Source organism: Phocoena phocoena, chromosome 19, assembly GCF_963924675.1.
Source record: "Phocoena phocoena chromosome 19, mPhoPho1.1, whole genome shotgun sequence".
In the NCBI taxonomy this organism is placed as follows: Eukaryota; Metazoa; Chordata; class Mammalia; order Artiodactyla; family Phocoenidae; genus Phocoena; species Phocoena phocoena.
Genome location: NC_089237.1, coordinates 52,711,386 through 52,735,823, shown reverse-complemented (window position 1 = coordinate 52,735,823; position 24,438 = coordinate 52,711,386). Strand labels below are relative to the sequence as shown.

General features: G+C 45.9%; 1 protein-coding gene across 2 annotated transcripts in view; it reads right to left on the bottom strand.

Annotated features, from left to right (window-relative positions):
* USP43 (ubiquitin specific peptidase 43) overlaps nucleotides 1-24,438 on the bottom strand; it is a 61,456-nt gene extending 37,018 nt beyond the window's left edge. For both annotated transcript variants that reach the window (XM_065897338.1, XM_065897339.1), the window contains exons 1-3: nucleotides 23,935-24,438; nucleotides 12,896-13,027; nucleotides 5,033-5,136 (exon numbers count right to left, since the gene is read on the bottom strand). In XM_065897338.1, coding sequence (XP_065753410.1) covers nucleotides 5,033-5,136; nucleotides 12,896-13,027; nucleotides 23,935-24,438 — 740 coding nt within the window. The remainder of the gene's footprint in view (nucleotides 1-5,032; nucleotides 5,137-12,895; nucleotides 13,028-23,934) is intronic.

Here is a 24,438-nt window from a genome sequence, read left to right as displayed (position 1 = left end):
CCAGGACAGCAAGTATCACCCTCAGGGGCTCCAGTGTGGAGCTGGTGCCCACCGACGGCTACAGAAAATCACTTTTCAGACCTCAAGAGTCCTAGCCTAGGTGGACGTCTCTAACTACATTTTTTCTTAACTCTGGACCAGCAGGCAGAAAGCGGCTATTTTTAGCTGTCACCAGTCTTTTTTTCCAGCATGAATATCTTGCTTCTTACTCATCATTCTATAGTAATCGACAAAGGGTCCTTGCGGTCCTTAGTCTCAGATCAGCTCAAATGTCACTTCTTCACGAATCCTCCCCCGACTCACGCCTTACGATACTGTGATTTATAATAAGAAATATATAATTGGTCTCCAACAGTTGTTCCAGACACAGAGCTCCTACAGCTTTTGGAATTTCCTAAGTGATAAGAGCAAGAATGAAGGTAAAAGGAGCATCTTTTGCTATTCATAACAAACCCCATCCCCCCACACCTGAGTTTATGCTAATGAGGTGATATCTGGAAAGCCCCCAGAGAAAACCACAGGAGGGGGGCTTGTTGCCAGAGGGACCAAGCATGGGATTAGAGGGCTCCACCCCTACCTCCTGGGAAAAAAAAAAAGGGGGGTCAGAGGTTGAGTTAACCACGTATGGCCAATAATTGGATCAATCATGCCTACATAATGTTGCTTCCATAAAATCCCCAGCAGAAGGGGCTGGGAGAGCTTCCAGGTTGGTGACCGCGGGGAGGTGCTGGGAGGGCGGTGCACCCAGCGAGGGGTGCGGAACCTCGCCCCTTCCCACAGACCTTGCTCTATGAATCTCCCATCTGGCTGTTCCTGAGTTATAGCCTTTCCAAATCAACTGGTAACCTGGTAAGTAAACGGTTTTCCTGAGTTCTGTGAGCCACTCTAGCATATCACTGAACCCGAGGAGGGGGCCGTGGAAACCTCCAATTTATAGCCAGTCGGTCAGCAGCGCAGGTGACGACCCGGGACTTGCAATTGGTGTCCGGTGGGCAGGCAGTCCTCTGGGACTGAGCCCTTAACCTGCGGGGTCCGTGCCCGCTCTAAGTAGGTAGTGCCAGAATTGAGTTAAATTGTAGGACACTCAGTTGGCGTCCAGAGAGAATCGTAGAATTGCTTGGTGTGGGAAAAACACCCACACATCTGGGGTCAGAAGGATTGTGAGTGTGGAAGTAGTCAAGAGTAATGCAAAGGGAAACAAGAGTTTTTTTCCGCTTTCGCATCCATAACATGAACTTCAAAGCTCCCTCCATTTTTCCATCAAAGCACGTGCCAGTTATACAACTATGTAAAAACCCAGGAGTCGCCCTAGATGCTCATTGTTTCCTTGGTCCCTCCACCCCTGACCCTTAAACCCGCTGGCAAGTCCTGTTGACTCTGTTCCCCACCAGCCCACGTCCCTCCATCTCCATCACTACCTCATGGTCCAGCCACCACCATTCTCCCACTGAGAGAACAGCACAACACCTGCTGCTCCAGCTACCAGCCCTGCCTCCCTTCATCACCAAAACAACCAGCCAATTTCTTTCTTTTTTCTTCTTTTTTGTTTTGGCCACACCGCAGGGCACGTGGGATCAGATCCCCGACCAGGGATCGGCCCTGTGCCACCTGCAGTGGAAGTGCGGAGTCTTAACCACTGGACTGCCAGGGAAGTCCCCACCAGCCAATTGCTTAAATGGAAAATTAGACCACACCCTGCCTTAAACTTTGCAGTGGTTCCCTTTGCCCCTGAGCCTACAACCCACACGACCAGGTGCGCGCCCACCTGTCCAGCCTCACCTCCCACCCCTCACTACTCGATGGCCCTGTGTTCCCTGAACTTGCCTGGATCACTCCCACCCCAGACCCTTTGCTGCTTTTCCTGCCTGGAATACCCTGTCCCCAAGTATTTCAACGGCTGGCTCCTTGTCACTCAGTTCTCAGCTCAGATGTCCCCTCTGCAAAGAAGCCTGGCCCGAACACCTTATCTAAGGTTAGCTGCCTACCCCGCCTCCCAGGTGACATTCATCATCATCGCAAATTGTTGCGTGTGTATTATGTGTGTATTATCTAACACCTCCCCCAGTAGAATGTGAGCTCCTTGAGAACAGGGGCTGACTCCTTTCACAGCTCAATTCCCAGCACCTAGAAGAGGACCTGGCACGTAGTAGGCATGGATTAAATACCCAGAGAATAAAGGGATCTGCTTGGTTAGTATTTCCTCTTGTGGGCAAGGAGTTACACTCTTCGTTGTAGCCACTGGACCAAGCGCAGTATCAGATGCTCAAGGATGTGCAAGAAGGAAAAGAGGATGTGTGGACAAGAAGGGAAGAAGGCAGAGAGAATGAGTGAGTGGAGAAAGGAGGCAGATCTATGGTACGGGGGACACAGAGGAGGGGCACCTGAAGCCAATCACGGTGACCCTTCCCCAAGCTCTAACCCGCCCTTGCCTTATGCCTCCCCCTCCCTCCTTCTAGATTTTCTTCTCCCTCCTCCTCTATTCTTTTCCTCTGTCTCCTTATTTTGCTTTCAAGCAGCCTCTGCTTTGAGTACCTGGAGATAAGACAGATGCCCTGCAAGCAGCTTTCATGGCTAAAAGGTGTGTTCGTAGACACGAAATCTAGGTTTCCTCCATGTAAATCTCGTAGTACATCACCACTTCTCTTAGGAAATCAGTGGGCATTTCTGTTTTTTTTTTTCTGGGAGGGGGGATTTTATTTTATTTATTTATTTTTTTATATTTTAACATCTTTATTGGAGTATAATTGCTTTACAATGGTGTGTTAGTTTCTGCTTTACAGCAAAGTGAATCAGTTATATATATACATATGTTCCCGTATCTCTTCCCTCCTCTCCCTCCCACCCTCCCTATCCCACCCCTCTAGGTGGTCACAAAGCACCGAGCTGATCTCCCTGTGCTGTGCGGCTGCTTCCAGTGGGCATTTCTTCATGGACAACGATGAGACTGGGGCTCATCCAGAAGAGATCTGAATTACCCAATGTGGTAAGCAAGCCAGGGCAGGAGGGGAGTGCCCCAGGGTCATTGTAGCTGTCGTTCAAGGTCGTTTGAAGTCCTTCTCCCTGGTGGGGCAGGGTGAGGGAACTTTTCAAGTGCTATGGATTTTCTGTTCCAGTGGGAAAGCAGCTTTGGCATTCTTCCAAAGTGTTTCCAAAACTACTTGCTCTTCCTAAATAAATAATCACCTCAAAGACAGTGATCACATCCAAATTATATTATGGACGATCCATGAATATAACATAAATCCTAAATTAGCACAATTTCTGGGCAATTTTAAGTCATCTTCTCCTTTCTAAATACAAAGAATACAAATCTCCCAAAAGTATGGAAGTAAACGGCTGTAAGTGAATTCTAGAAGGCTGAATAATCGTTACTTTGTTTGAAGTAAATAAGAGATAAAAAACCAACAGGAGGCTTATGAAAAAGACAACAGGGCAAAGGAAAGAGAAGAGCATGCAGAAGACTCAGAGAAAAACCCACCTTTGAAAGTGATTTAATGCGACATCCAAAAGAAGAATATAAAAAAATGTTTTGGGGCGTCCCTGGTGGTGCAGTTGTTGAGAGTCCGCCTGCCGATGCAGGGGACGCAGGTTCGTGCCCCGGTCCGGGAGGATCCCACATGCCGCGGAGCGGCTGCGCCTGTGAGCCATGGCCGCTGAGCCTGTGCGTCCGGAGCCTGTGCTCCGCAACGGGAGAGGCCACAGCAGTGAGAGGCCCACGTACCGCAAAAAAAAAAAAAGTTTTGGTATCCATAATGGAGAACAGGAAGGCAAAGCTTTTGTGCATGAAGTAACAGCAGAACCTCACAGGAAAAGAACAAGGTCAGATGGAAGAGCCACCCAAGAGGAAGAATTACAAAGAAGCAGAAACAGGACTTGTGCTTCAGAGATTTATCAACGGTCAAATCCTGCTTCTGCCATTTACTACGTGTCCTCGCGAAATGCCTGACCCCAGATTGTACCTCATCTCCTTGGGCTCTTCTAAGTTAAATCAAAAACTATCTGGGCGAACGTATATGTAACCAGTGGCTTCCCCTCAATCTTGATCACTGAGCTCATTCCCACCTCGAAGCGGATGTCACTCTCATTGAGTATGTTCCCACCCTTTTCAACCCTATTCATCCTGCAGAGCCCGTGGAAACGCATATACCTCCTCCGAGAAGCCCCGGCCGGGGGTTAGTGCTTTCACTACAACATTGTCGTTCTTGAAAATATTCTGCCTTATGTGAATCTCTGAACTGTCATATATAAAAGCCCAAAGAGAACATATACTTTCTGAAGTCAGAGTCTATATAATTATATATCTTTTATATCCTCCATTATGCTGGAAATAATGTGTGAAACTTGGCTCTCTGGCAATAAAGAACAAACCAGAAAGATCTCATCCACTTCTCAATGATGGCCTGCTGGGGAGATCCTGGCCTCCACATTCATACTCTGGAGAACCATGCTTGCATCACCTCTCCTTCAAGGGGGGGATGGAAGGCCCAAGAGACAGCAAGAAAGAAAAGAAATACTGAGGGGGCTTCCCTGGTGGCACAGGGGTTAAGAATCCACCTGCCAACGCAGGGGACACGGGTTCAAGCCACGGTCCGGGAAGATCCCACATGCCGTGGAGCAACTAAGCCCGTGCATCACAACTACTGAGCCTGCGCTCTAGAGCCCGCGAGCCACAACTACCGAAGCCCGCGTGCCTAGAGCCCGTGCTCCGCAACAAGAGAAGCCGCCGCAATGAGAAGCCCGCGCACCGCAATGAAGAGTCGCCCCCGCTCACCGCAACTAGAGAAAGCCCGTGCGCAGCAACGAAGACCCAACGCAGCCAAAAATAAAATAAAAAACACAAAAAACTGAAATACTGAGGGTCAGAGACAATAGAAGTTAGTGGTTAATTGGGATTTATAATGGGAGAGAGAAGAGTGTTTATGGTTTCCGTTGTTTTGTAATCTCGGGGTAAACCTGGCAAAGGGAGGTTAGTTACCAGCATAGGAGTTTGCTGAGCCCTTAAGGACAGATTCTAAACACACCCCATTCTTACCTGTACTGTGCTTGAAAGTGGCTTTGCACAAAGCTTTGGCCTAGAGGAAGCTGAGCTGATGGCGACAGGAGGTCCTCGGAGGTCTTCCTGGCTTCAGGCTGAAGCTGCAAAGAAATGAGGAGAGGGAGCAAGATCAGGTGTGCCTCTCACCACTCCACTGCGTTCAGACCAGCGAACCTACACCTCCTCCTGGGTCCTCAGCACCATTCTATGGACCTAAACCTGCAGAACCAGGACCTTCCATGTTGTCTTACCGTAATCCGCCTCTCCTTCAATCCCTGGACCTCCCCAATTCCAAGAGAGACAGAGACAGAGACAGACAGAGAGAGAGGAGAGAGAGACAGCGGGAGAGAGACTATGAGAGCGTGTGTGTGTGCGTGTGTGCGCTGAAAGAGCATGAACCTTGGTGGAGAACCCTGTTCTTTACCTCCATCCTTCTAGGCCCCCTGTGTCTAGATGCCTTCCGTACATTTCACTTGGGTGAGCTGCCATCACTTCAAATACATCCACACCAAATCTGCCCATCTTCCACCTGCTAAGCTGTTTCTGTCCACATTTTCCAGGGAGCCAGTCTTCACACGAACATTGTCTCTCTCAGACAGACCAGGTTTGCACCTTAGAATAATGGATGCGTGAGCCTCCTCCCTCCACAATCTGTCCTATTGTATCCGTCTCTACATTCCCTTATGTATAAGTGTCCTGTTGCTGCTGTAACAAACGACCACAAACTAGTGGCTTGAGACAACAGAAATGTGTCCCCTCACAGGTCTCGAGACTGCACATCCAAAATCAGCATCACGGAGCCGAAACCAAGGTGTCAGCAAGGCCGCACTCCCTCTGGAGGTTCTGGGGGAAAATACGTTCCTTGTCTCTTCTACCTTCTGGTACCTGCGGGAATTCCATGGCTTCTGGCCACATCACTCCCGTCTTTAAGGCCGGCAAAGAGCCAGGAGAAAGGACCACAGGGGAAGTGTTTGGGGAGAAATGTACTGATGTCTGAAATTTAACTTTAAATGCATCCAAAAAAAAAAAGATGAGAAAAAGATGGAGTGATGAGTAGACAGACGGATGGATAGGTAGATAAAATACATGATAAAGCAATTTTAGTAAAATGTAAATTATAGAATCTAGGTGGTGGGTAGGAGATATTCGCTGTATAAGGAATTCAACTTTTCCATGTTTGAAATTTTTCATAATAAAATTTTGGTACAAATAAGAGTGACAAATACTAAGAAGAGTCAGTCCCACTATTTCATTAAACCCAATTTGACCAGAATACAGGATGTGCAAAGGGGAGTAGAAAACAAAGCTAGAGAGGGCATCTGGTACCATGTTGGATGGGGCCTTAAATGTCCTAAAGAAGATTCCTGGTTCAGTAAACAGCATAGTACCAGGGTTAAGGGTTAGACGCTGGAGTCAGACTGCTGGGGTTCAAATCCCTGCGCTGGTACTTAGCTGTGAGAGTTTCTCAACCTCTGATCCAGCTAAATCAATTACTTAAACTCTTTGTTCCATGGTTTTCCAATTTAATAAAGGGGTAATGAACGACAGTACCAACGTGCTAGGGATATTTTGAGATTAAAAGAGTTAATATATATAAAACACTTAGAATAGGGCCTGGCACACAGCAAGCACCGTGTAAGTGTTTGCTGTTGTTACATGAAGGGGAGTGTCTAGTGGGTTTTGAACCTAAGCGGTGGCTACATACACAGAGACACACTATAACCTGACGGGCGTGGGCACGATGAAGGAGGGGGCGTCTGGAGTTAGGACACAAATTATGAGGCTCAAGGGTCCGGGTGCCAACAGGGTGAACTAGAGTAGGAGCCATGAAAATAAAAAGGAGGTAGGAACTCAATCAAGACACCCTGTGCGCACAGCTCATAACTGAGCACCTGATGGGGAAGGAAACGGAGACAGAGGGAGGGATACACAGGGCCAGCTCCAAGCTTCCAGTCTGATGCCTGGAGAACCACTTTCCATTAACAGAAGAGGGAAAGGCAAAAGGAGAAGTGGGTCAGGGGAGGAGGGGAGGGCAAGCCAAGTTCGAGGCAGAGACACCTACGGCAGGTAAATGAAGGGCTCGGAGGAGAGAGAGAACTTGGGTACAGAGCGGACACTGGCATCTGGGCCTGCTCAGGATTGACCCTTCTTCTTTGGGAGTAGCCTCAGTCCATGGGGAGGTAGGGGAGGCTCTTTCCTCGGGGGTCCTGTCCTCCCTTACCAAGAGACAGGCAGGCACATGACCCAAGCTAGACAGATGGGATGTTCCTGCCCTGCGTGTCAATCATGGGCAGAGTGACCCAAAGGCGGCAAACACCGACTCTAGCAGAAGTGTCCAGGCTGGAGGATTGAGCTGTTCCTGCCCCTGAGACACCCTTACCCCAGAGCTGTCTGGTTCTTGATGGTTCCAAGCCTGGTCTTCAGCCTTCCCTTCGATTCTGCACACTCCCCCTTGGCCTTCCAACTAATCCCCTTCTTGTTTGAGTCATCTGGTTGGCTGCCGTTCCTCGCAACCAAAGACCTCACAATGATCTGGGCTGCTTCTGCACCCAGATGATAAGGCAGCCCGCGTTGAGAGAGGCTGTGGACGTGACCATCCAAGGATGGGTATGGAAAGTGAAAATCCCAGACAAGGCTGGGGTAAGAGACAGCAGAGGGTCACTCACAAAGCATGGTCTATCAGGTGAGACCCGGCTGGCGCTGCCCTGCTAACGAAGTGACCCTAAAACCCTCCCTGAGCCTCATTCCACATCTAAAAGGAATAGGACTATTACATCCACCTCATGGAGCCATCATTTGAACCAAAAAAGATGTGGGTATCCTGCCTGGCACATAGTAGGTGCTTAATAAATGTTAGCTTCCTGGTCCTCTCCCCACCCTCATCCCTTTCTTAATTCTGCAAGAGTGGCGTTTCCTGTACGATAAACTACCCAAAAGGTTGCTAGTGTCACAGTGTCTACAGGATAGTAAAAAGATGCCCTATTCACCAGACAAAAACATTTATCGTTGCATTAACAGAGAAGAAAGCGGTCCTTATGTTTTCTATTCTAGTTTCAAATAAATCGAACTACACGGCTTTCATATGTTTTGAAACAGAAATAACCTCGGAAAGAAAAATTGTTCAGAGTTACACAGGGGACAGTCCCTTTCCTTCTTGGAAACAGAAAATGAAGTTTGTGCCAAATAGTCCAATAGCTCTGCTCTTTCACCTTCAAGCGTTCACAGCCAGGCCTCCGCAGGCAGCCCGATTTTCTAAGAGTGAATTTCAGGAGAGGTTTTGACCCCAGACAGAGTAAAAGATCTTTTCTGGTTTCAATCAGATCAAATGAAGAGTGGGCCAAGCTCCTCTCTTCGACCAACAAGCACCCCTGGTCTTGCTGGGTTGTGGTGCCCTCCAGACACCCTTAGCCATTAAAGGAACAGAAAGCAGCCAGCGTGGCTGAGAACGATGAGCAAGGGGCAGAGGGGCCTGAAACCGGGTGGAGTGATTGGTGGGCCAGTCAGGTAGGGCCCCGTCAGCCGCGTAGGAGTCCGGATTCTGTTGTAAGTGCAACAGGAAGCCACCAGGGGAATTTAAGCAGGACAGTGACGTGATCTTATTTCCTTTCTGAAAAGATCACTCTGGCTGCAGCGTGGAGAACATATACATATAGTAGCAGGGCACACTGGGAATTGGAAGACCAATTAGGGCTGCTTTTATGTGGGTTTTGAAGTTGTTATGGATTATTGGCTTAAATAAACTCAAAGGCGTCTTAAAGAAAGGTTTGGGGGTGGTGAACAAAGGGGTTGGGAGCAAAGGCTCCAGAGCAGAGGTTCTCAATGGGGAAACGCTTTTCCCTCCCCCCACCAGGGGACATTTGGCCATGTCTGGAGACATTTTTGCTTATCAATCACAGTTAGGGGTACCACTGGCATCTGGTAGGTAGAGGGGCGCTGCAAATGCTACAACGCACAGGACAACACCCCTCCCAGTAAAGAATTACCCAGCTCCAATGTCAAACGTGCTGAGGCTAAGAAGCCCTGTTCTAGAGTTGAATTTTCTAGATCTGGATCCTTGCTCTCCCACTGACTTGCTGTGTGACTTAGGGCAAGTTACTTAACCTCTCTGTGCTCTTCCTCATCCTTAAGTCCAAAGCCTTTTCCCGCCACAAAGGCACAAAAGAGGAAGACTGAAAGGTAATTGGGAAGGCTGTTTATCCCTCCTACTTTCCAGGTAGGAAGCACTGCCTGGCACAGGACAAAAAGCTTGTTGGTGGTGGTTTTTCTTTTTTTTTTTTGGCCATGCCACACGGCTTACGGGATCTCAGTTCCCTGACCAGGGATTGAACCCAGGCCATGGCAGTGAAAGACTGGAATGCTAACCACTAGGCAACCAGGAAACTCCCAAGAAGACTTTTCTAGATGCAGCCAGAAGGAAGAGGCAGCCGGGTCTCCTCCCTCCCTCTGGTGGGAAACAGAAGGCACAAGAAACTCAGGATAAGGAAAGGGATCCAGCACACTGGCTTTGAAATAGACAGACTCAGGTTTGATTCTCTTTCCACAGGTAGAAGTTGAAGGACCTTGGACAATTTAACCTAAATTTCCATTAACTGTAATATATGAATTAACCTTATTATGAGTTACTTATTATTATCCTTATTATGAGTCATCAAATATTAAAGCATGATAACTACTTAATTTATTCAACCATTCAGGGGTTTATTGAGTGTGTCCTATGCATCAGTGAAATAAGTCATGAAAAGCATCATATGAAATGTCTGACATGTAACACACTTCAATAAACAGTATCTCTCTCTTTTTTTTTTTTTTTTTTTTGCGGTACGCGGGCCTCTCACTGTTGTGGCCTCGCGTTGCGGAACACAGGCTCCGGACGCGCAGGCTCAGCGGCCACGGCTCACGGGCCCAGCCGCTCCGCGGCATGTGGGATCCTCTCAGACCGGGGCATGAACCCGTGTCCCCTGCATCAGCAGGCGGACTCTCAACCACTGTGCCACCAGGGAAGCCCCATCTCTCTCTTTTTAATACATCATTCTGATTTCAAAATGTGTTCATGCTAAGATCATGGAATACAGTGTAGTGGCACGTTTGTCATCTCAGCATTCCTTTCCAACGTGCCCCAGCTCTACAGAAACCTTCCTTACCCGTGTGATTTGGGTGGAGTTCGCCCCACAGGCATGGGACCCATATGCCCAATCAGAATATTCCATCCTGCTGGCCACCTGCCCAGGAGTGGACATGTGAGCCACGCTAAGACAATCGGACTCTTGCCTGGGCTTTTTCTGGAATCCCAAGTGAAAAAGGCTCTGTGAGCATTGCAGGGGCCCCTCCTGCCACTAGATGGGCAGAGTCAGTCTGAGAATGAAAAGAAAGACAAGAGATAAGGAGACCTTGGATCCAGCCTTACCTGAAGCTGGATCAACCCTTGGACTCACAAGTTCTAAAAGACAATAAATGCCCTCTCCTTAAGTTGGACCAAGTTGCAACTAAAAGGGTCTGAATTAGATAAACAGAAAATCATTGTACATATAAGAAAAATCACCCACAATCCCACAACCCAGAGAAACCACCATAACCTTTACGTGTCTGGTCCTCCCAGGTTCTGTTTGGTGAAGTTTTTGCTTTGTTTCGTTTGTGTGCTTTGGGGGTGAATGGAGTGGTTCTTTTTATTTTTCTATCTTTTTGGCATGCGGGATCTTAGTTCCCCGACCAGGGATCGAACCTGTGCCCCTTGCGGTGGAAGGTGAAGTCTTAACCACTGGACCACCAGGGAAGTCCTGGGATGGTTCTTTTTAAGATAAGGAAACAGGCTTTCAAGCCAGACCTCCCTTGGATTTGAATCCTGACTCTACCTCTTCCTAAGCTGTGCTGCTTCAGGAAGGTTACACAGCCTCTCTGATTCTTGGTTTACCCATATATAAAATGGGGATAATAACTCTAACAACACCCCGCAAATGATATAGTAGCTACTCATACTGTGTATAACACTCCAAGATGTGCTCTGAGGAGTACAGAACACTGTACAGTCATTATCTTCCCTGTTCCATGCATTTGGCAACCTGCTGTCTCAGACATGAGTACTCTTTCTGCAGCTCTGTCAAGCTCTTAGCTTCTACATTATATTGTTGTTTAAAAGAGGTCTATCCTTTATTCAAGACATATATTGTTATGCCCTCCTTTTCTTAAAGTTGCCGCTTGTCATTTTTAAAAGGGAAAGAAACAAAGACAACAGCTGGCTGTGTGGACAAGTTAAGAAAAAAAAATGACTCAGCTTCTTGAGCCATTTTATCTTTAAAGAAACATCGTATGTATTTAAGGAGTGCAACATGACGATTCGATACACATCTACGTGGTGAAACGATGACTTCAGTCAAGCCAATCAACATATCCATCTCCTCACGTAGTTACCTTTTATTATGTGTGGTGAGAGGGCCTGAAATCTACTCCCTTAGCAAATTTCCAGCACTCAGTATGGTATTATTAACTACAGTCATCACGCTGCCCATTACGTATCTCGATTCAGTCATCCTACAAACTGTGACTGCCACTCAATCTCCCCCCAATTTATTTATTCTTTTATTTTTAAAATTTATTTTATTGAATAGAGTTGATTTACAATGTGTTAATTCCTGCTGCACAGCAAAGTGGTTCAGTTATACATCTATGTCCATTCTTTTTCATATTCCTTTCCATTATGATTTTTCTCAGGATATAGAATATAGTTCCCTGTGCTCTACAGTAGGACCTTATCCATCCTGTATAAACGAGTTTGCATCTGCTAATCCCAAACGCCCAATACTTCCCTCCCGCAACCCTCTCCCCCTTGGCAACCACAAGTCTGTGCTCTATGTCTGGGAGTCTGTTTCTGTTTCGTAGATAGGTCCATTTGTGTCACATTTTTCCATTCAATCTTTATTACTCTAGAATAATGGTCTCTGAGCAGATAATGTAAGGATGGGAAGGTAACGGGTGAAAGATTGAAACACTTCCAAAGGGCTTTTTAATTGATTCACGAATAAAATGTCCAGAATTAAAACAAACAGACGGAAAAAAAAAAAACAAGTACAGCAGTTCTTGTAGCTGCATCTGGATCAGTTTTGAGACACATAAAAAGCAATATGCGACTGATTAATTACCAAAGCTTGTGAAACATTTTTTAAATTATAGCAGATTATTCATGGATATTGTTGTAATAATTCTGCTCACTCATGGAATCATAAGTTCACTCGTTCTTACTTTCTTAAGAGAGAGATAAAAGGATAGGATTAGAGTAGAACCCATCACTGATCTTTATTTAGCAAAGCCCACTGAGAACACAGCTGGTTTATCAACTAGCAGTGACTACGACAAATGATCGATCGTAGGGCTTTCTTACTCCCAAAGGTTTGAGGTTTCATCCAAATCTGGGACCGCTGTGTGCACACATGTCAAGATCATCCATCCTGTGTCTTGAAAAAAAAGATTGGGAATCGCTTGCTCTGTAGGATAAGTAACTGAAAAAGCAAGGGTGGAGTTAAAATGGAAGCATCTAAAAATAATAAGCTATGGCACCCATGGCCTCAGATGACCAAACTTTTTTGACAAAAAGGAGATTTTTTTTTTTCAAACTTTAAACCAAACAGAAACCCTATTCACCATGTCACTGGGATTAAAGAGGATGAGGAACTGCAATGGGAGGAAACGTCTGGTCTAAAACAAAAGGGGCAAAGAGGAAGAAGCAGGGAACGGTACTGTGTGAACAGCAGCCAGAATACGCAAAAATCTACGGATCTGAATTTCAAGATTGAGTTTTGAAGAGCTGAGTAAATGCGCAAGGGGGAAAAAGAAAATCAAACACCACGTGTTGTTTCGAGGGCGACTGACCTTGTCGGACCCCAGCCCCCGGGCCGCGCCCTCCAAGTCCTCGTGCACACGATCCAGCAACCAGAGCAGGAACTCCAGGGCGTCGTGCTGGGAATTGCCTTGGAACTGAGAGCCATACTTGGAGACGGCATTCTGAAAGGAACAGAAGAATGTTTATATTAGCCAAGACATGGCAGCAAACTAAGTGCCCAACAACGGACAACTGGGGACTTCCCCGGTGGCGCAGTGGTTAAGAATCCGCCTGCCAATGCAGGGGACACGGGTTCGAGCCCTGGTCAGGGAAGATCCCACATGCCGCGGAGCAACTAAGCCCGTGCGCCGCAACTACTGAGCCTGAGCTCTAGAGCCCACGAGCCACAACTACTGAGCCCACGTGCCGCAACTACTGAGACCACCTGCCACAACTACTGAAGTCCACACGCCTAGAGCCCATGCAGCAAGAGAAGCCACTGCAGTGAGAAGCCCGCGCTTTGAGGGGCAATTTGGCCCTTCAAACATCCAAATAAGGACCTGGAAGCACCAAGCCTACCCACGGTCGTGCTTCATCCTTGACCAGAATGACAAGTCAGAAACAACATGGGGCGAGAAATGGTCTTTCCTGCTAAAGCCTGTCATTTGGGGGGCAGTGTCCCCAAATGCTGTGAGGGTTCTCTGTATAGGAGGAGGCATCGTTTTTTCCAGAAAGACTACCACTGTGTATCCTGTCCTTTGAAAACCCACAGGGTTGTCTGTCGAATATATGTATATATATATATTTTTTTTCATTGAAGTATAGTTGATTTACAATATTGTGTTAGTCTCAGGTGTACAGCATAGTGATTCAGTATTTTTGCAGATTCTATTCCATTATAGGTTGTTACAATATAATGGGTATAATCCCCTGTGCTATACAGTAAATCCTTGTTGCTTATCTATTTTATATATGGTAGTTTGTATCTGTTAATCCCATACCCCTAATTTGTCCCTTTCCCCTTTGGTAACCACAAGTTTGTTTTCTATGTCTGTGAGTCTGTTTCCATTTTGTTTTGTTTCTTTTTTATTTTATTTTATTTTAATTTTTATTGAAGTATAGTTGATTTACAATGTTAGTTTCTGCTGTACGGCAAAGTAAATCAGTTATACATATATCCACTCTTTTTTAGATTCTTTTGAGTAGAGTTCCCTGTGCTATATGTTTCTGTTTGAATATAGATTCATTTGTATTATTTTTTAGATTCCACATGTAAGTGATATCATATAGTATTTGTCTTTGACTTACTTCACTAAGCATAATATTCTCCAGGTCCGTCCACGTTGCTGCAAATGGCAGTATTTCATTCTTTTTTATGGCTGAGAAATGTTCCATTGGATGTTCATACCACATCTTCTTAATCCAATTGTTTTTTTTTAATGATTAAGATTTTTTTTTAAGATTTAATTTTATTTATTTTTGGCTGTGTTGGGTCTTTGTTGCTGCGTGTGGGCTTTCTCTGGTTGCAGCGAGCGGGGTTACTCTTTGTTGTGGTGCGTGGGCTTCTCATTGTGGTGGCTTCTCTTGTTGTGGAGCAAAGGCTCTAGGCGTGTGGGCTTCAGTAGTTGCGGCAGGTGGTCTCAGTAGTTGTGGCTCGAGGGCTCTAGAGCACAGGCTCAGTAGTTGTGGCACACGGGCTTAGTTGCTCCGCGGCATGTGGGATCTTCCCTGACCAGGACTCGAACCCGTGTCCCCTGCATTGGTAGGCGGATTCTTAACCACTGCGCCACCAGGGAAGTCCCCAATTGTCCGTTGATGGGCACTTAGTTTGCTTCCATGTCTTGACTAACGTAAATAGTGCTGCTATGAACATTGGGGTGCATGTATCTTCAAACTAGTGTTTTCATTTTTTTCTAGAAATATACCCAGGAGTGGGATTGCTGGATCACGTGGTGGAATGTTTTGATAGAGGTGATCATCTCTCCTCCCATGCTCACCTGGCCCCCCACCCACACCCTCAGTCTATTTCCACGCTGTCTCTCTCTGTTCACCCCAAAGGTGGACAGCTTCTTGTCCTTCTCTCTCCACGGTGGTTTCCTTCACTCCCACGGCATCAACTCTCCTCTTTGAGAATGACCACATGGCCCAGTGAAGTGGGCTTCCTTAAATACCACGCATGTGGTTCCTTCACTGCCTCTTCCTAAAATGAATGAAACTTGAGAAGTGCAAACATCTCCTTCTGTGGTTAGATCACAAAATGTCTGGGCCAGTCCTTAATCCCTTTAATAAATACTTATTTGTTGAGTGCCTACGAGGGGCCAGGCACTAGTCTAGGGCCTGGGGCTACAACACAAGCAACATGATTCCCTGTCTTCGTGGCACTCACATTCCTGCGTCCTTCACACTGTCCTGTTAGACGAGGTGACAGCTTTGTCATTTTCTGGGTAAATGCATGCCCTGGCTTTCAAAAAGTTTATTTCAAAGGGTAATATATGCACCTACTTTAAAAAAAATAATTCAAAATATAAAAAGAACAGTAACGAAAAGTCTTCCCAGGTCTGGGTGCCCCTCCCCTCCCCAGAGGGAGGACACTTTGAACATTTTCTTACGTAGCATCCTTCCAGGGTCTTTTTTGTGCAAGCACGAGCATTTGAATGTAAGCAAACCCCCTTTTCTGTGTGAGTGCACAGGGCAGGCCTTGTCCCCTGTAGGTCTGTCCTCTGTTCATGCCCACCCAAGGTAGCTGTGTGAGCAAAGCTGTGAACCCAGCAGATCTCACCAAGGCCAATCTAATCAAAGGCCCTGGGCTTTTTTTCTTTTCCTTTTTTCTCATCTTTCCTTGAGACTTAAAGAAAACTTTAGGATGAGCCGAAGTGAAATTCAAGATTTAATTAACTGAAATGCTGGTTCTGAGTCTTTATTTGAAACACACTAGCTTGGGTGCACTGGAGAGTCTAGGCGTCTCTGCACTTTGACCCCCAAGCAGGGCTGCCCAATTAGCAAATAAAATGAACCTTGAATAAGCAGTAAATAATGGTAATGTTTGTGGTATAAGTATGTCCCAGGCAATATTGGGAATATATTTCTACTAACAAGTTATTGTTTATCTGAAATTCAAATGGAGCTGGGCATCATGTATTTTACCTGGCAACCCTACCTCCCAGCCTCCCTCAAACCTACATCCTTAGTACCAACATTCCAGCCCCTCCAGCTTGAAATCTCTAAAATCAGCTCTTTCTCTTAGTGTCAGGGTCCTCTTGCAGGTTGCATCTCACACCCACATCAATCAAGCATTCTGAGTCTGCCTTCCCAACTGTTTCCATCCCACCCCTTCACCAGAGTCCCATTCCCACCGCTGAGTCCTAACTCCCGCTGATCCAGACTGCAATGCCTACCTCGAGGGGAGCCCGGCCCCCAGCACCTCCCCCTGGCCACCCACTGCCTGCAGGACAGGACAGACCCTTCTTCCCACAGCCCAGCTGGTAATGTCATGTCCCCACCCAAACCCTTCCCGACTCGATGACTCACCACCTAATAATCCAGATTCCTGCAGTCTGGCCCCATCCATCACTCACCACTCCATCTCATGTTTCAAAGCTAACCCTTTAAGACTGACACTCTTGTCTTCTTAGTCTGGCCATAAAGCCACACAACCTTTCCAGAAAGAATTTGACAACTTCAAGAAGACAGACAAGATAAGGCCTTAATAATGTCCCTCTTTATAAACATAGCGATTCCACTTTAAGAGGTTTAGCCTAAGGAAATGAGAGATCCAAGCAAAGATATCTCAAAGTTATCTGGGGAGAACTTACTGCACAACTTATACCAGATGGCCTTAAAAATTATGTTTGAGGAAATACTAATGAGAAAAGAAGATAAATAATCCTGTCTTAAAAAAAAACAGCAAAAATGTATATTTGAGATTTTAAAAATATATTTATAGATAGAAAGGTAAAATACCAGGAAATGTATGGCAAAATATTAACAAATGGTTATAGAAAGATGGGACCACAGGTAATTTTCTTTTTCATTTTAACTTGTACACTGCGAATTTTTTTAACAGTGAACACTATTCTTTATTGGTCTTTTCCCAATTATAACAGTATCTGTCAGGTATTTTACAGAGTTTTTTAAGATAACTTTACCTATTGATTCTACAGAAAACATTCCCATAGAAAGTCTATTGAAATGTAACTAGAACTGCATGAAAGCTAAATCCTTGGGATTTAACTTGGGAGAGATGAATGGCAATATTTGGTATTTCTACCCTGCAATATGGCATAGCTCTATCCGTGTGTGTGTGTGTGTGTGTGTGTGTGTGTGTGTGTGTGTGTGTGTATTTCTTCCTCTCACCACTGATAATTTATAACATATTTGTTTTAAGAAGTATTCCTACTTATTTCATACATTGGGTTGTTTTTAGGTATGAAATCTCATTTTTATATGTTTCTAAATGGGTCTTGCTTTTGACTGTCTATGTTGTACCTGAACCCATTAGCGACAGCAATCATTCTAAAATACGGATTTCTAGGACGATTTAGTAATTTTCCTTCTGTTCGATACATTTCTTTTTCCATTTCCACTTCATGTCTTACTGGTTTTGTCCAGAACTTCCAAAACATACAAGTGATGAAGGTATCCTTGTTTTTAAAAAGCAATGCCTCCGCCGTATCGCTTGAGGCATACTGTATGTCTAAAATTGTTAGTCTAAAATTGATCCTCAAGCACGTGAGCTACGATAAATTCCAGATGGCTGAAATCCTTAATATAGCCATAGAAAAACTAGAAGTACATAACATAGAATGTTTATCAAAAGGTATGAGATAAATAAATCTAAAACTTTCTGTAGGGAGAAGAGAGTTGGGAGAAAATACATGCAGCAAATAAGACTAGAGTTAAGGAACTTACAGAAACAAGAAAAAAGAACATTAAGACCGAGGCAGAACGGATAGACACACCACATGAGCAGACAATTCCAAGAGCAGTCTTACAACTAGTAAAAAAAAAAAAGCATAGAAAAATCCAACACCTCACTCCTAATCAAAACAACAAATGTAAAAACAAGATGCTCTTTCTTTTTGTTCAATAAATTAATAAGAGAGAATAACCAATACTTAGGAAAATATGCATTGCTGATATATCTACAACTTGATAGAATCATTTGGAAAGAAATTTGTCAATGTGGGTACTAAAAATAATCAAGCCCAACAAAATTGAACTAAAAACTAAAAAACAATAAATACTTAAAATTGGGATGGTGATTATACAGGTACATACATGTCAAAACTCATCAGATTCTACACTTCAAATTTTTACTCAGCCCTGAGAAAAGAAATTCTGCCCCTTGCAACAATGTGGATGGACCTTGAGGGCATTATGCTGAAATAAGTCAGACAGAGAAAGACAGATAGTGTTATGATACCCCTTACATGTGGAATCTAAAAAACAATTGAAATTGGAAAAGCAGAAAATAAAACAGTGGTTATCAGGGGCTGAGGGTGGAGGGATGGGACAGATGGTGTGTAAGGGTACATAGTCGTAACGAGTAGATAAATAAGTCCTGGAGACTAATACATGGTACAGGCAGACCTCAGAGTTATTGTAGGTTCCAGACCACCATAATAAAGCACATATCTCAATAAAGCGAGCCGGGTGAATTTTTTGGTTTCCCAGGGCATATAAAATTATACTCACGCTATTCTGTAGTCTCTTAACACCCCAGTAGTACAATGTACAATAGCACTGTCCCAAAAAACAACCTACAGACCTGAATTAAAAAACAATTGATTAAAATAAAATTCAAAAAAAATAAAATGGCAAAAATAAATAACTAAAACAATTTATTGCTAAAAAAATGCTAACCATCATCTGAGCCTTCAGCGAGTCTCATCTGTTGCTGGTGGAGGGTCTGGCCTCCATGTTGGTGGCTGCTGACTGGTCAGGGTAACTGGGGCAATTTCCGAAAATAAGACCACTATGACATTTGCCGCATGGGTTGACCTCTCCTTTCACTCGAACACTTAGAGGCCATTGTGGGGTTATTAATTCTAATTTCAATAGCGTGTGTCTCAGGGAAGAGGGAGGCCCAAGGACAGGGAGAGAGGTGGGGGAACAGCCGGTTGGTGGAGAAGTCAGAACACACACATTTATTAAGTTCACTACCTTATATAGGCAGAGTTCACGGCAGCCCCAAACAATTATAATAGTAACATCAGCGATCACTGATCACAGATCCCCATAGCAAATACAATAACAATGAAAAAGTTGTAGATACTGTGAGAATTACCAAAATGTGACAGAGACACAAAGTGAGCAAAGGCTCTTGGAAAAAGGGCGCTGATAGACTTGACGGACACAGGGTTGTCACAAACCTTCAATTTGTAAAGAACGCAACATCTGCAAAGTACGATGAAATGAAGTGTACCTGTACAGTGATTACAGACAACAAAACTGTACTGTAAACAATAAACTTGCTAAGACACTAGATCTTAATTGTTCCCAGAGCCAAAAGGAATGATAATTACATGACGAGATAGGGGTGTTAACCAGTGCTACTATTGGCAGTCATACTGCAATACAAACGTATCAAACCAATGTATTATATACCCTACACAGTGTTATATCTCACATATAACTCAATTTTTAAAAATGGGTGCCTTTCACTGTACATAATTCATACCTCGTAAAAACTGATTTAAAAAGCAAGAAACAGGGCTTCCCTGGTGGCGCAGTGGTTTGTGAGTCCGCCTACCGATGCAGGGGACACGGGTTCGTGCCCCGGACCGGGAAGATCCCACATGCCGCGGAGCGGCTGGGCCCCTGAGCCGTGGCCGCTGAGCCTGTGCGTCCGGAGCCTGTGCTCCGCAACGGGAGAGGCCACAACAGTGAGAGGCCCGCGGACAGCAAAAAAAAAAGCAAAAAACATAAAAAGAACAAAACAGTCATCTTTGTTTTGACCATGTCGTTTCACTTCAAGGAATTAAGCTTATGGAAATGATCAGAGCTGAGGACGACGATTTAAATACAAGAATTTTCAATGTAGCATGATAGCTGGAAAATTGTACAGTACATAAACATCTCCCTAGGGATTGGTTCATTTAATGAGATATTATACAATCACTAAAAATTAAGTTTTATAAAACATTTTAATGACCAGGAGAAAGTCTCATGATAATACTTCACTGAAAACAGCACGATAAAAAACTAGAATTTCCAATTGTTTGTACATGATTTGAAGCACATCAGCACAGCAGTGATGGTTACCTCCAGAGGGTGCAGTTCCAGATCTTCTTTTTTTTTTTTACATTTTAGCATTTTCCAATTTTTTTATAGTTATATACATTGAATTACATCATTAGAAATCAAACTATTATGGATAATACCATGGACAGGATTTTTAAAATGTATTTATTCATTTGCTCTTAAGTCCTACTATCACTGGGACGCTGGGTGACTCAGGGCCCAGGGAGGGGGAACACCACAGACCCATCCTTTTTGCGTGGCTGCGCTGGAGTAACTCACTCCAGCCTGCTGGCTGCCTCTCAACTTCCTCCCTTCCTCGGTCTGAAGCTAATGATCCCTCTTAAAGACCAAACTCCTCTACACAACCTTCTGTGCCTTCTCCCAAACCCATTCTCCAGCCCCTCCCCCCAGCCACATAGGCTTTCATTAATTCATTTTATCAGGCATTTATCCTGCCCAGCCCCACCCCCTCAGTGACTGGCAGTTTCAGTCTCAGGAACTATAATGCACTTTCCCACCCTCCCATGTCCTTAGCTGACCCTTCATACTTCAAAACTCAACTCAATGGTTCCCTCTCCTGGGAAGACTTCCTAGCCCACCTCCTCCCACCACCTTCCCCAAACAGTCACGTCCTCCTGCCAGAATTGCCATAGAGCATCTTTATTTTTTATATTTTTTTAGCATCTTTATTGGAGTATAATTGCTTTACAATGGTGTGTTAGTTTCTGCTTTATAACAAAGTGAATCAGCTATATGCATACATACATCCCCATATCCCCTCCCTCTTGCATCTCCCTCCCTCCCACCCTCCCTATCCCACCCCTCTAGGTGGTCACAAAGCACCGAGCTGATCTCCCTGTGCTATGCGGCTGCTTCCCACTAACTGTCTATTTTACATTTGGTAGTGTATATATGTCCATGCCACTCTCTCACTTGGTCCCAGCTTACCCTTCCCCCTCCCCGTGTCCTCAAGTCCATTCTCTACGTCTGTGTCTTTATTCCTGTCCTGCCCCTAGGTTCATCAGAACCTTTTTTTTTTTTTTAGATTCCATATATATGTGTTAGCATACGGTATTTGTTTCTCTCTTTCTGACTTACTTCACTCTGTATGACAGACTCTAGGTCCATCCACCTCACTATAAATAACTCAATTTTGTTTCCTTTTATGGCTGAGTAATATTCCATTGTATATATGTGTCACATCTTCTTTATCCGTTCATCTGTCGATGGACACTTAGGTTGCTTCCATGTCCTGGCTACTGTAAATAGAGCATCTTTACTTTGTAGCACTTGTCACCAGTTCTAATCGTGGGCCCGTGGTATTACTTCACTCACATCCATCCCTCCCACTGGACCATAAGCTCCAGGAGAGGAGCCCCAGGATCAGGTTTTGCACTCATCACCCCACATGTGTTCCATGCTCCCTGTATAGTATCTAGACACTCAATATTTGTTGAATGAATAAATGTTTCCTCATCTGTAAAATAAAAGGAGCCCACCTAGATTTCAATCCCCAAGGTTTAAAAGCACAGATTCTGGAATCCTTCCCCACTCTCTCCAAGGCTGCCTACCAGGAAAGTTCCAGGAACCCCTGGCTTATAACACCCTTACTAACATATTAACAGTTTGATTACCCTTCAGCTCCCCGAGGCTCACAGGGAGCTTCTTGGCTCTAGGGATTTGAGAGCAGGATTTGAGAGAGACAGGAAACGCTGGTGAGTCATGGAAGGTGATTACTAATTTGGAAGACTTTTCAAGCTCTCCCATTGCTGCAGTAACTGGATGAGAATGCATGGAAAGGTACAATAGAATAGGTACACAGGATTACCTCCCTCCCTCCAGGTCTCCGCAGGTGAGGAATTATAATTAGCTCATTTCACCCTCGGAACAACCCTATAAGAAGGTAGGTACCGCTAGAGTCCCATTTTACAGATAAGGAAAGTTGAGGCACAGTTGAGATTTTAGTAACTTGCTCAAGGTAACCAAGACCTTGCTCTGAACCACTAAAGGATACTGCTTCTCACATTTAAAAAGCAAATGATGCCAAAAGGAGATATTACTGACACCCACTTGACCCACTGACGCCTGCAGAACAGTGTTTCACTAGTGGAAGCAGGAGAGAGGACGGTGGGGGTTGGCATCCTCGTGGGTCACATGGCAAGGATTGCTTTCTCAGGCTGAAACTCAAGAGCGGTGATGCTTGTGGAATGAACACTGACAAGTTCCCTCTCCCCCAAGAACAACAATCCCTAGTCTTTGGGGAGCTTCAGCTCTCTGCCCAGAACTGTGGTTTTTTAGCAGGAAGCCAGCCATGCGCGTCAATTATCAGCACTCTTTAATCCAACTGGGACCCCAAACAAATGCCCCGCTTTAATCCTGGGTGAAGTGATACACATAACTTCCAAAGCCTCATGACCCTGCAGCATACCCAGTAAGTAGACCGTGACCCCAGGAACAAAGGATACAAACCCATGCTAACGCATCCTAGGGGATTTCATTCACACTACGCAAAAGGATGCCACCTCCAATATAGCACACCCACTGCCTCTCCCAGGCCCTCGGCACCGTACCTGGCACACAGGTTCTCAGCTTTCGATGGGCTTAGAATAAAAGCCAAACTCCTTACCATTGCCTCCAAAACCTTACATGGTCTGGCCAACCTCATCTCCTCCCCACTCTACTCTCCTGGGCAAGTGCCACCCGAGTTTTTTTCATGCCTCCAGTTCTCAGCTCCTTCAGGCCTCTGGCCTTTGCACTTGCTGTTCCCTCCCCCTGTGGGGATTACTCCTAGATCTTGGCCTGGCTGCGTCCTTCTCATCATCCACCTCCTTCCTCCTAGACCTTGGCCTTCGAAGTCCAACTCCCCGCACCGCACTGGAAACTAGAGTGGAAACTCTCTATCCCTGGCGTTAGAACAGTCCTCCGATACTTCAACTAATGTTTGCTGAGTGCAGAAATGCTGAATTCGCTCAAATCTACCAGCCCCCTGCACTCACCAGCCTCAAGCGCTGACACACTAACCAACTCAAAACAAAGGCTATGGGCTTCCCTGGTGGCACAGTGGTAGCGAGAGAGAGGCATGGACATATATACGCTACCAAACGTAAGGTAGATAGCTAGTGGGAAGCAGCCGCATAGCACAGGGATATCAGCTCGGTGCTTTGTGACCGCCTGGAGGGGTGGGATAGGGAGGGTGGAAGGGAGGGAGACGTAAGAGGGAAGAGATATGGGAACATATGTATATGTATAACTGATTCACTTTGTTATGAAGCAGAAACTAACACACAATTGTAAAGCAACTATACTCCAATAAAGATGTTTAAAAAAAAAAAGGAGACTATTTCCAATAGCATAATGCATATGAAACCAGATTGCTTTGAATAAATTTGAATAAACTTAAACTTGTATTTAAAAAAGAAAAAAGAATCCGCCTGCCAATGCAGGGGACGCGGGCCCGAGCCCTGGTTGAGGAAGATCCCACATGCCGAGGAGCAGCTAAGCCCGTGCACCACAACTACTGAGCCTGCACTCTAGAGCCCGCGTGCCACAATTGCTGAAGCCCGCACGCCTAGAGCCTGTGCTCCGCAACAAGAGAAGCCACAGCAAGGAGAAGCCCGCGCACCGCAACGAAGACCCAACGCAGACAAAACTAAATAAAAATGTAAAAATAAATTTAATTTTAAAAAGAAGCGATAATCCGAGGCTTAACTGACAAATGCCATCTAGAGAAGTCCCCAAGAAACCCCTTTCCTGATGGAGCACCCAACGGTCCAGAAGGGAAACCCTAAAGGCCGGAACGTGGCTGCCGCCGAGCGGCCAAGGCTGGAGGCAGCCCGGCGCTGCCTACCTTGAACTCGGCGGAAAGTTGGGGCGTGTATTCGCGCGTCCAGAGCGCGCGCACCAGCGCCGCCAGCTGCTCGGTGACCTCGGCGCGGCCCGGCGCCGCCCGATAGCGCCCCAGCGCCAGGAACTCGGCCAGCAGGTCGGTGTTGCTGAGACACTGCACCACGGCGTTCATGAAACAGGTGTTGCCGTGGTTCTTCAAGCCCTGAGCTCCCGGGATCCGCGCCCCGTCGCCGGCGGGGAGCTGGGGCTGGGGTCGGGGCGGGCGCTCCTCCCCGGGGCTTCCGGGCGCAGCTGGCTCCGGGCCCGGGGGGCCAGCAAAGCCTCCCTCCCCGTCGCCATCGCCGTGTCCCGGCTGGGGCTGGGGCCGGGGCGGCGAGTCCCCGGGGCGGGAGCGGCTGCCCAGCGCCAGCAGGAAGCGGCCAAACAGGCGGCGCAGGGAGCGGCGGCGGCGGGGCCGGGGCGCGGGCGGCCCCTCTCCGGTCGCGGCCCCCGCGCCCGGGTCCAT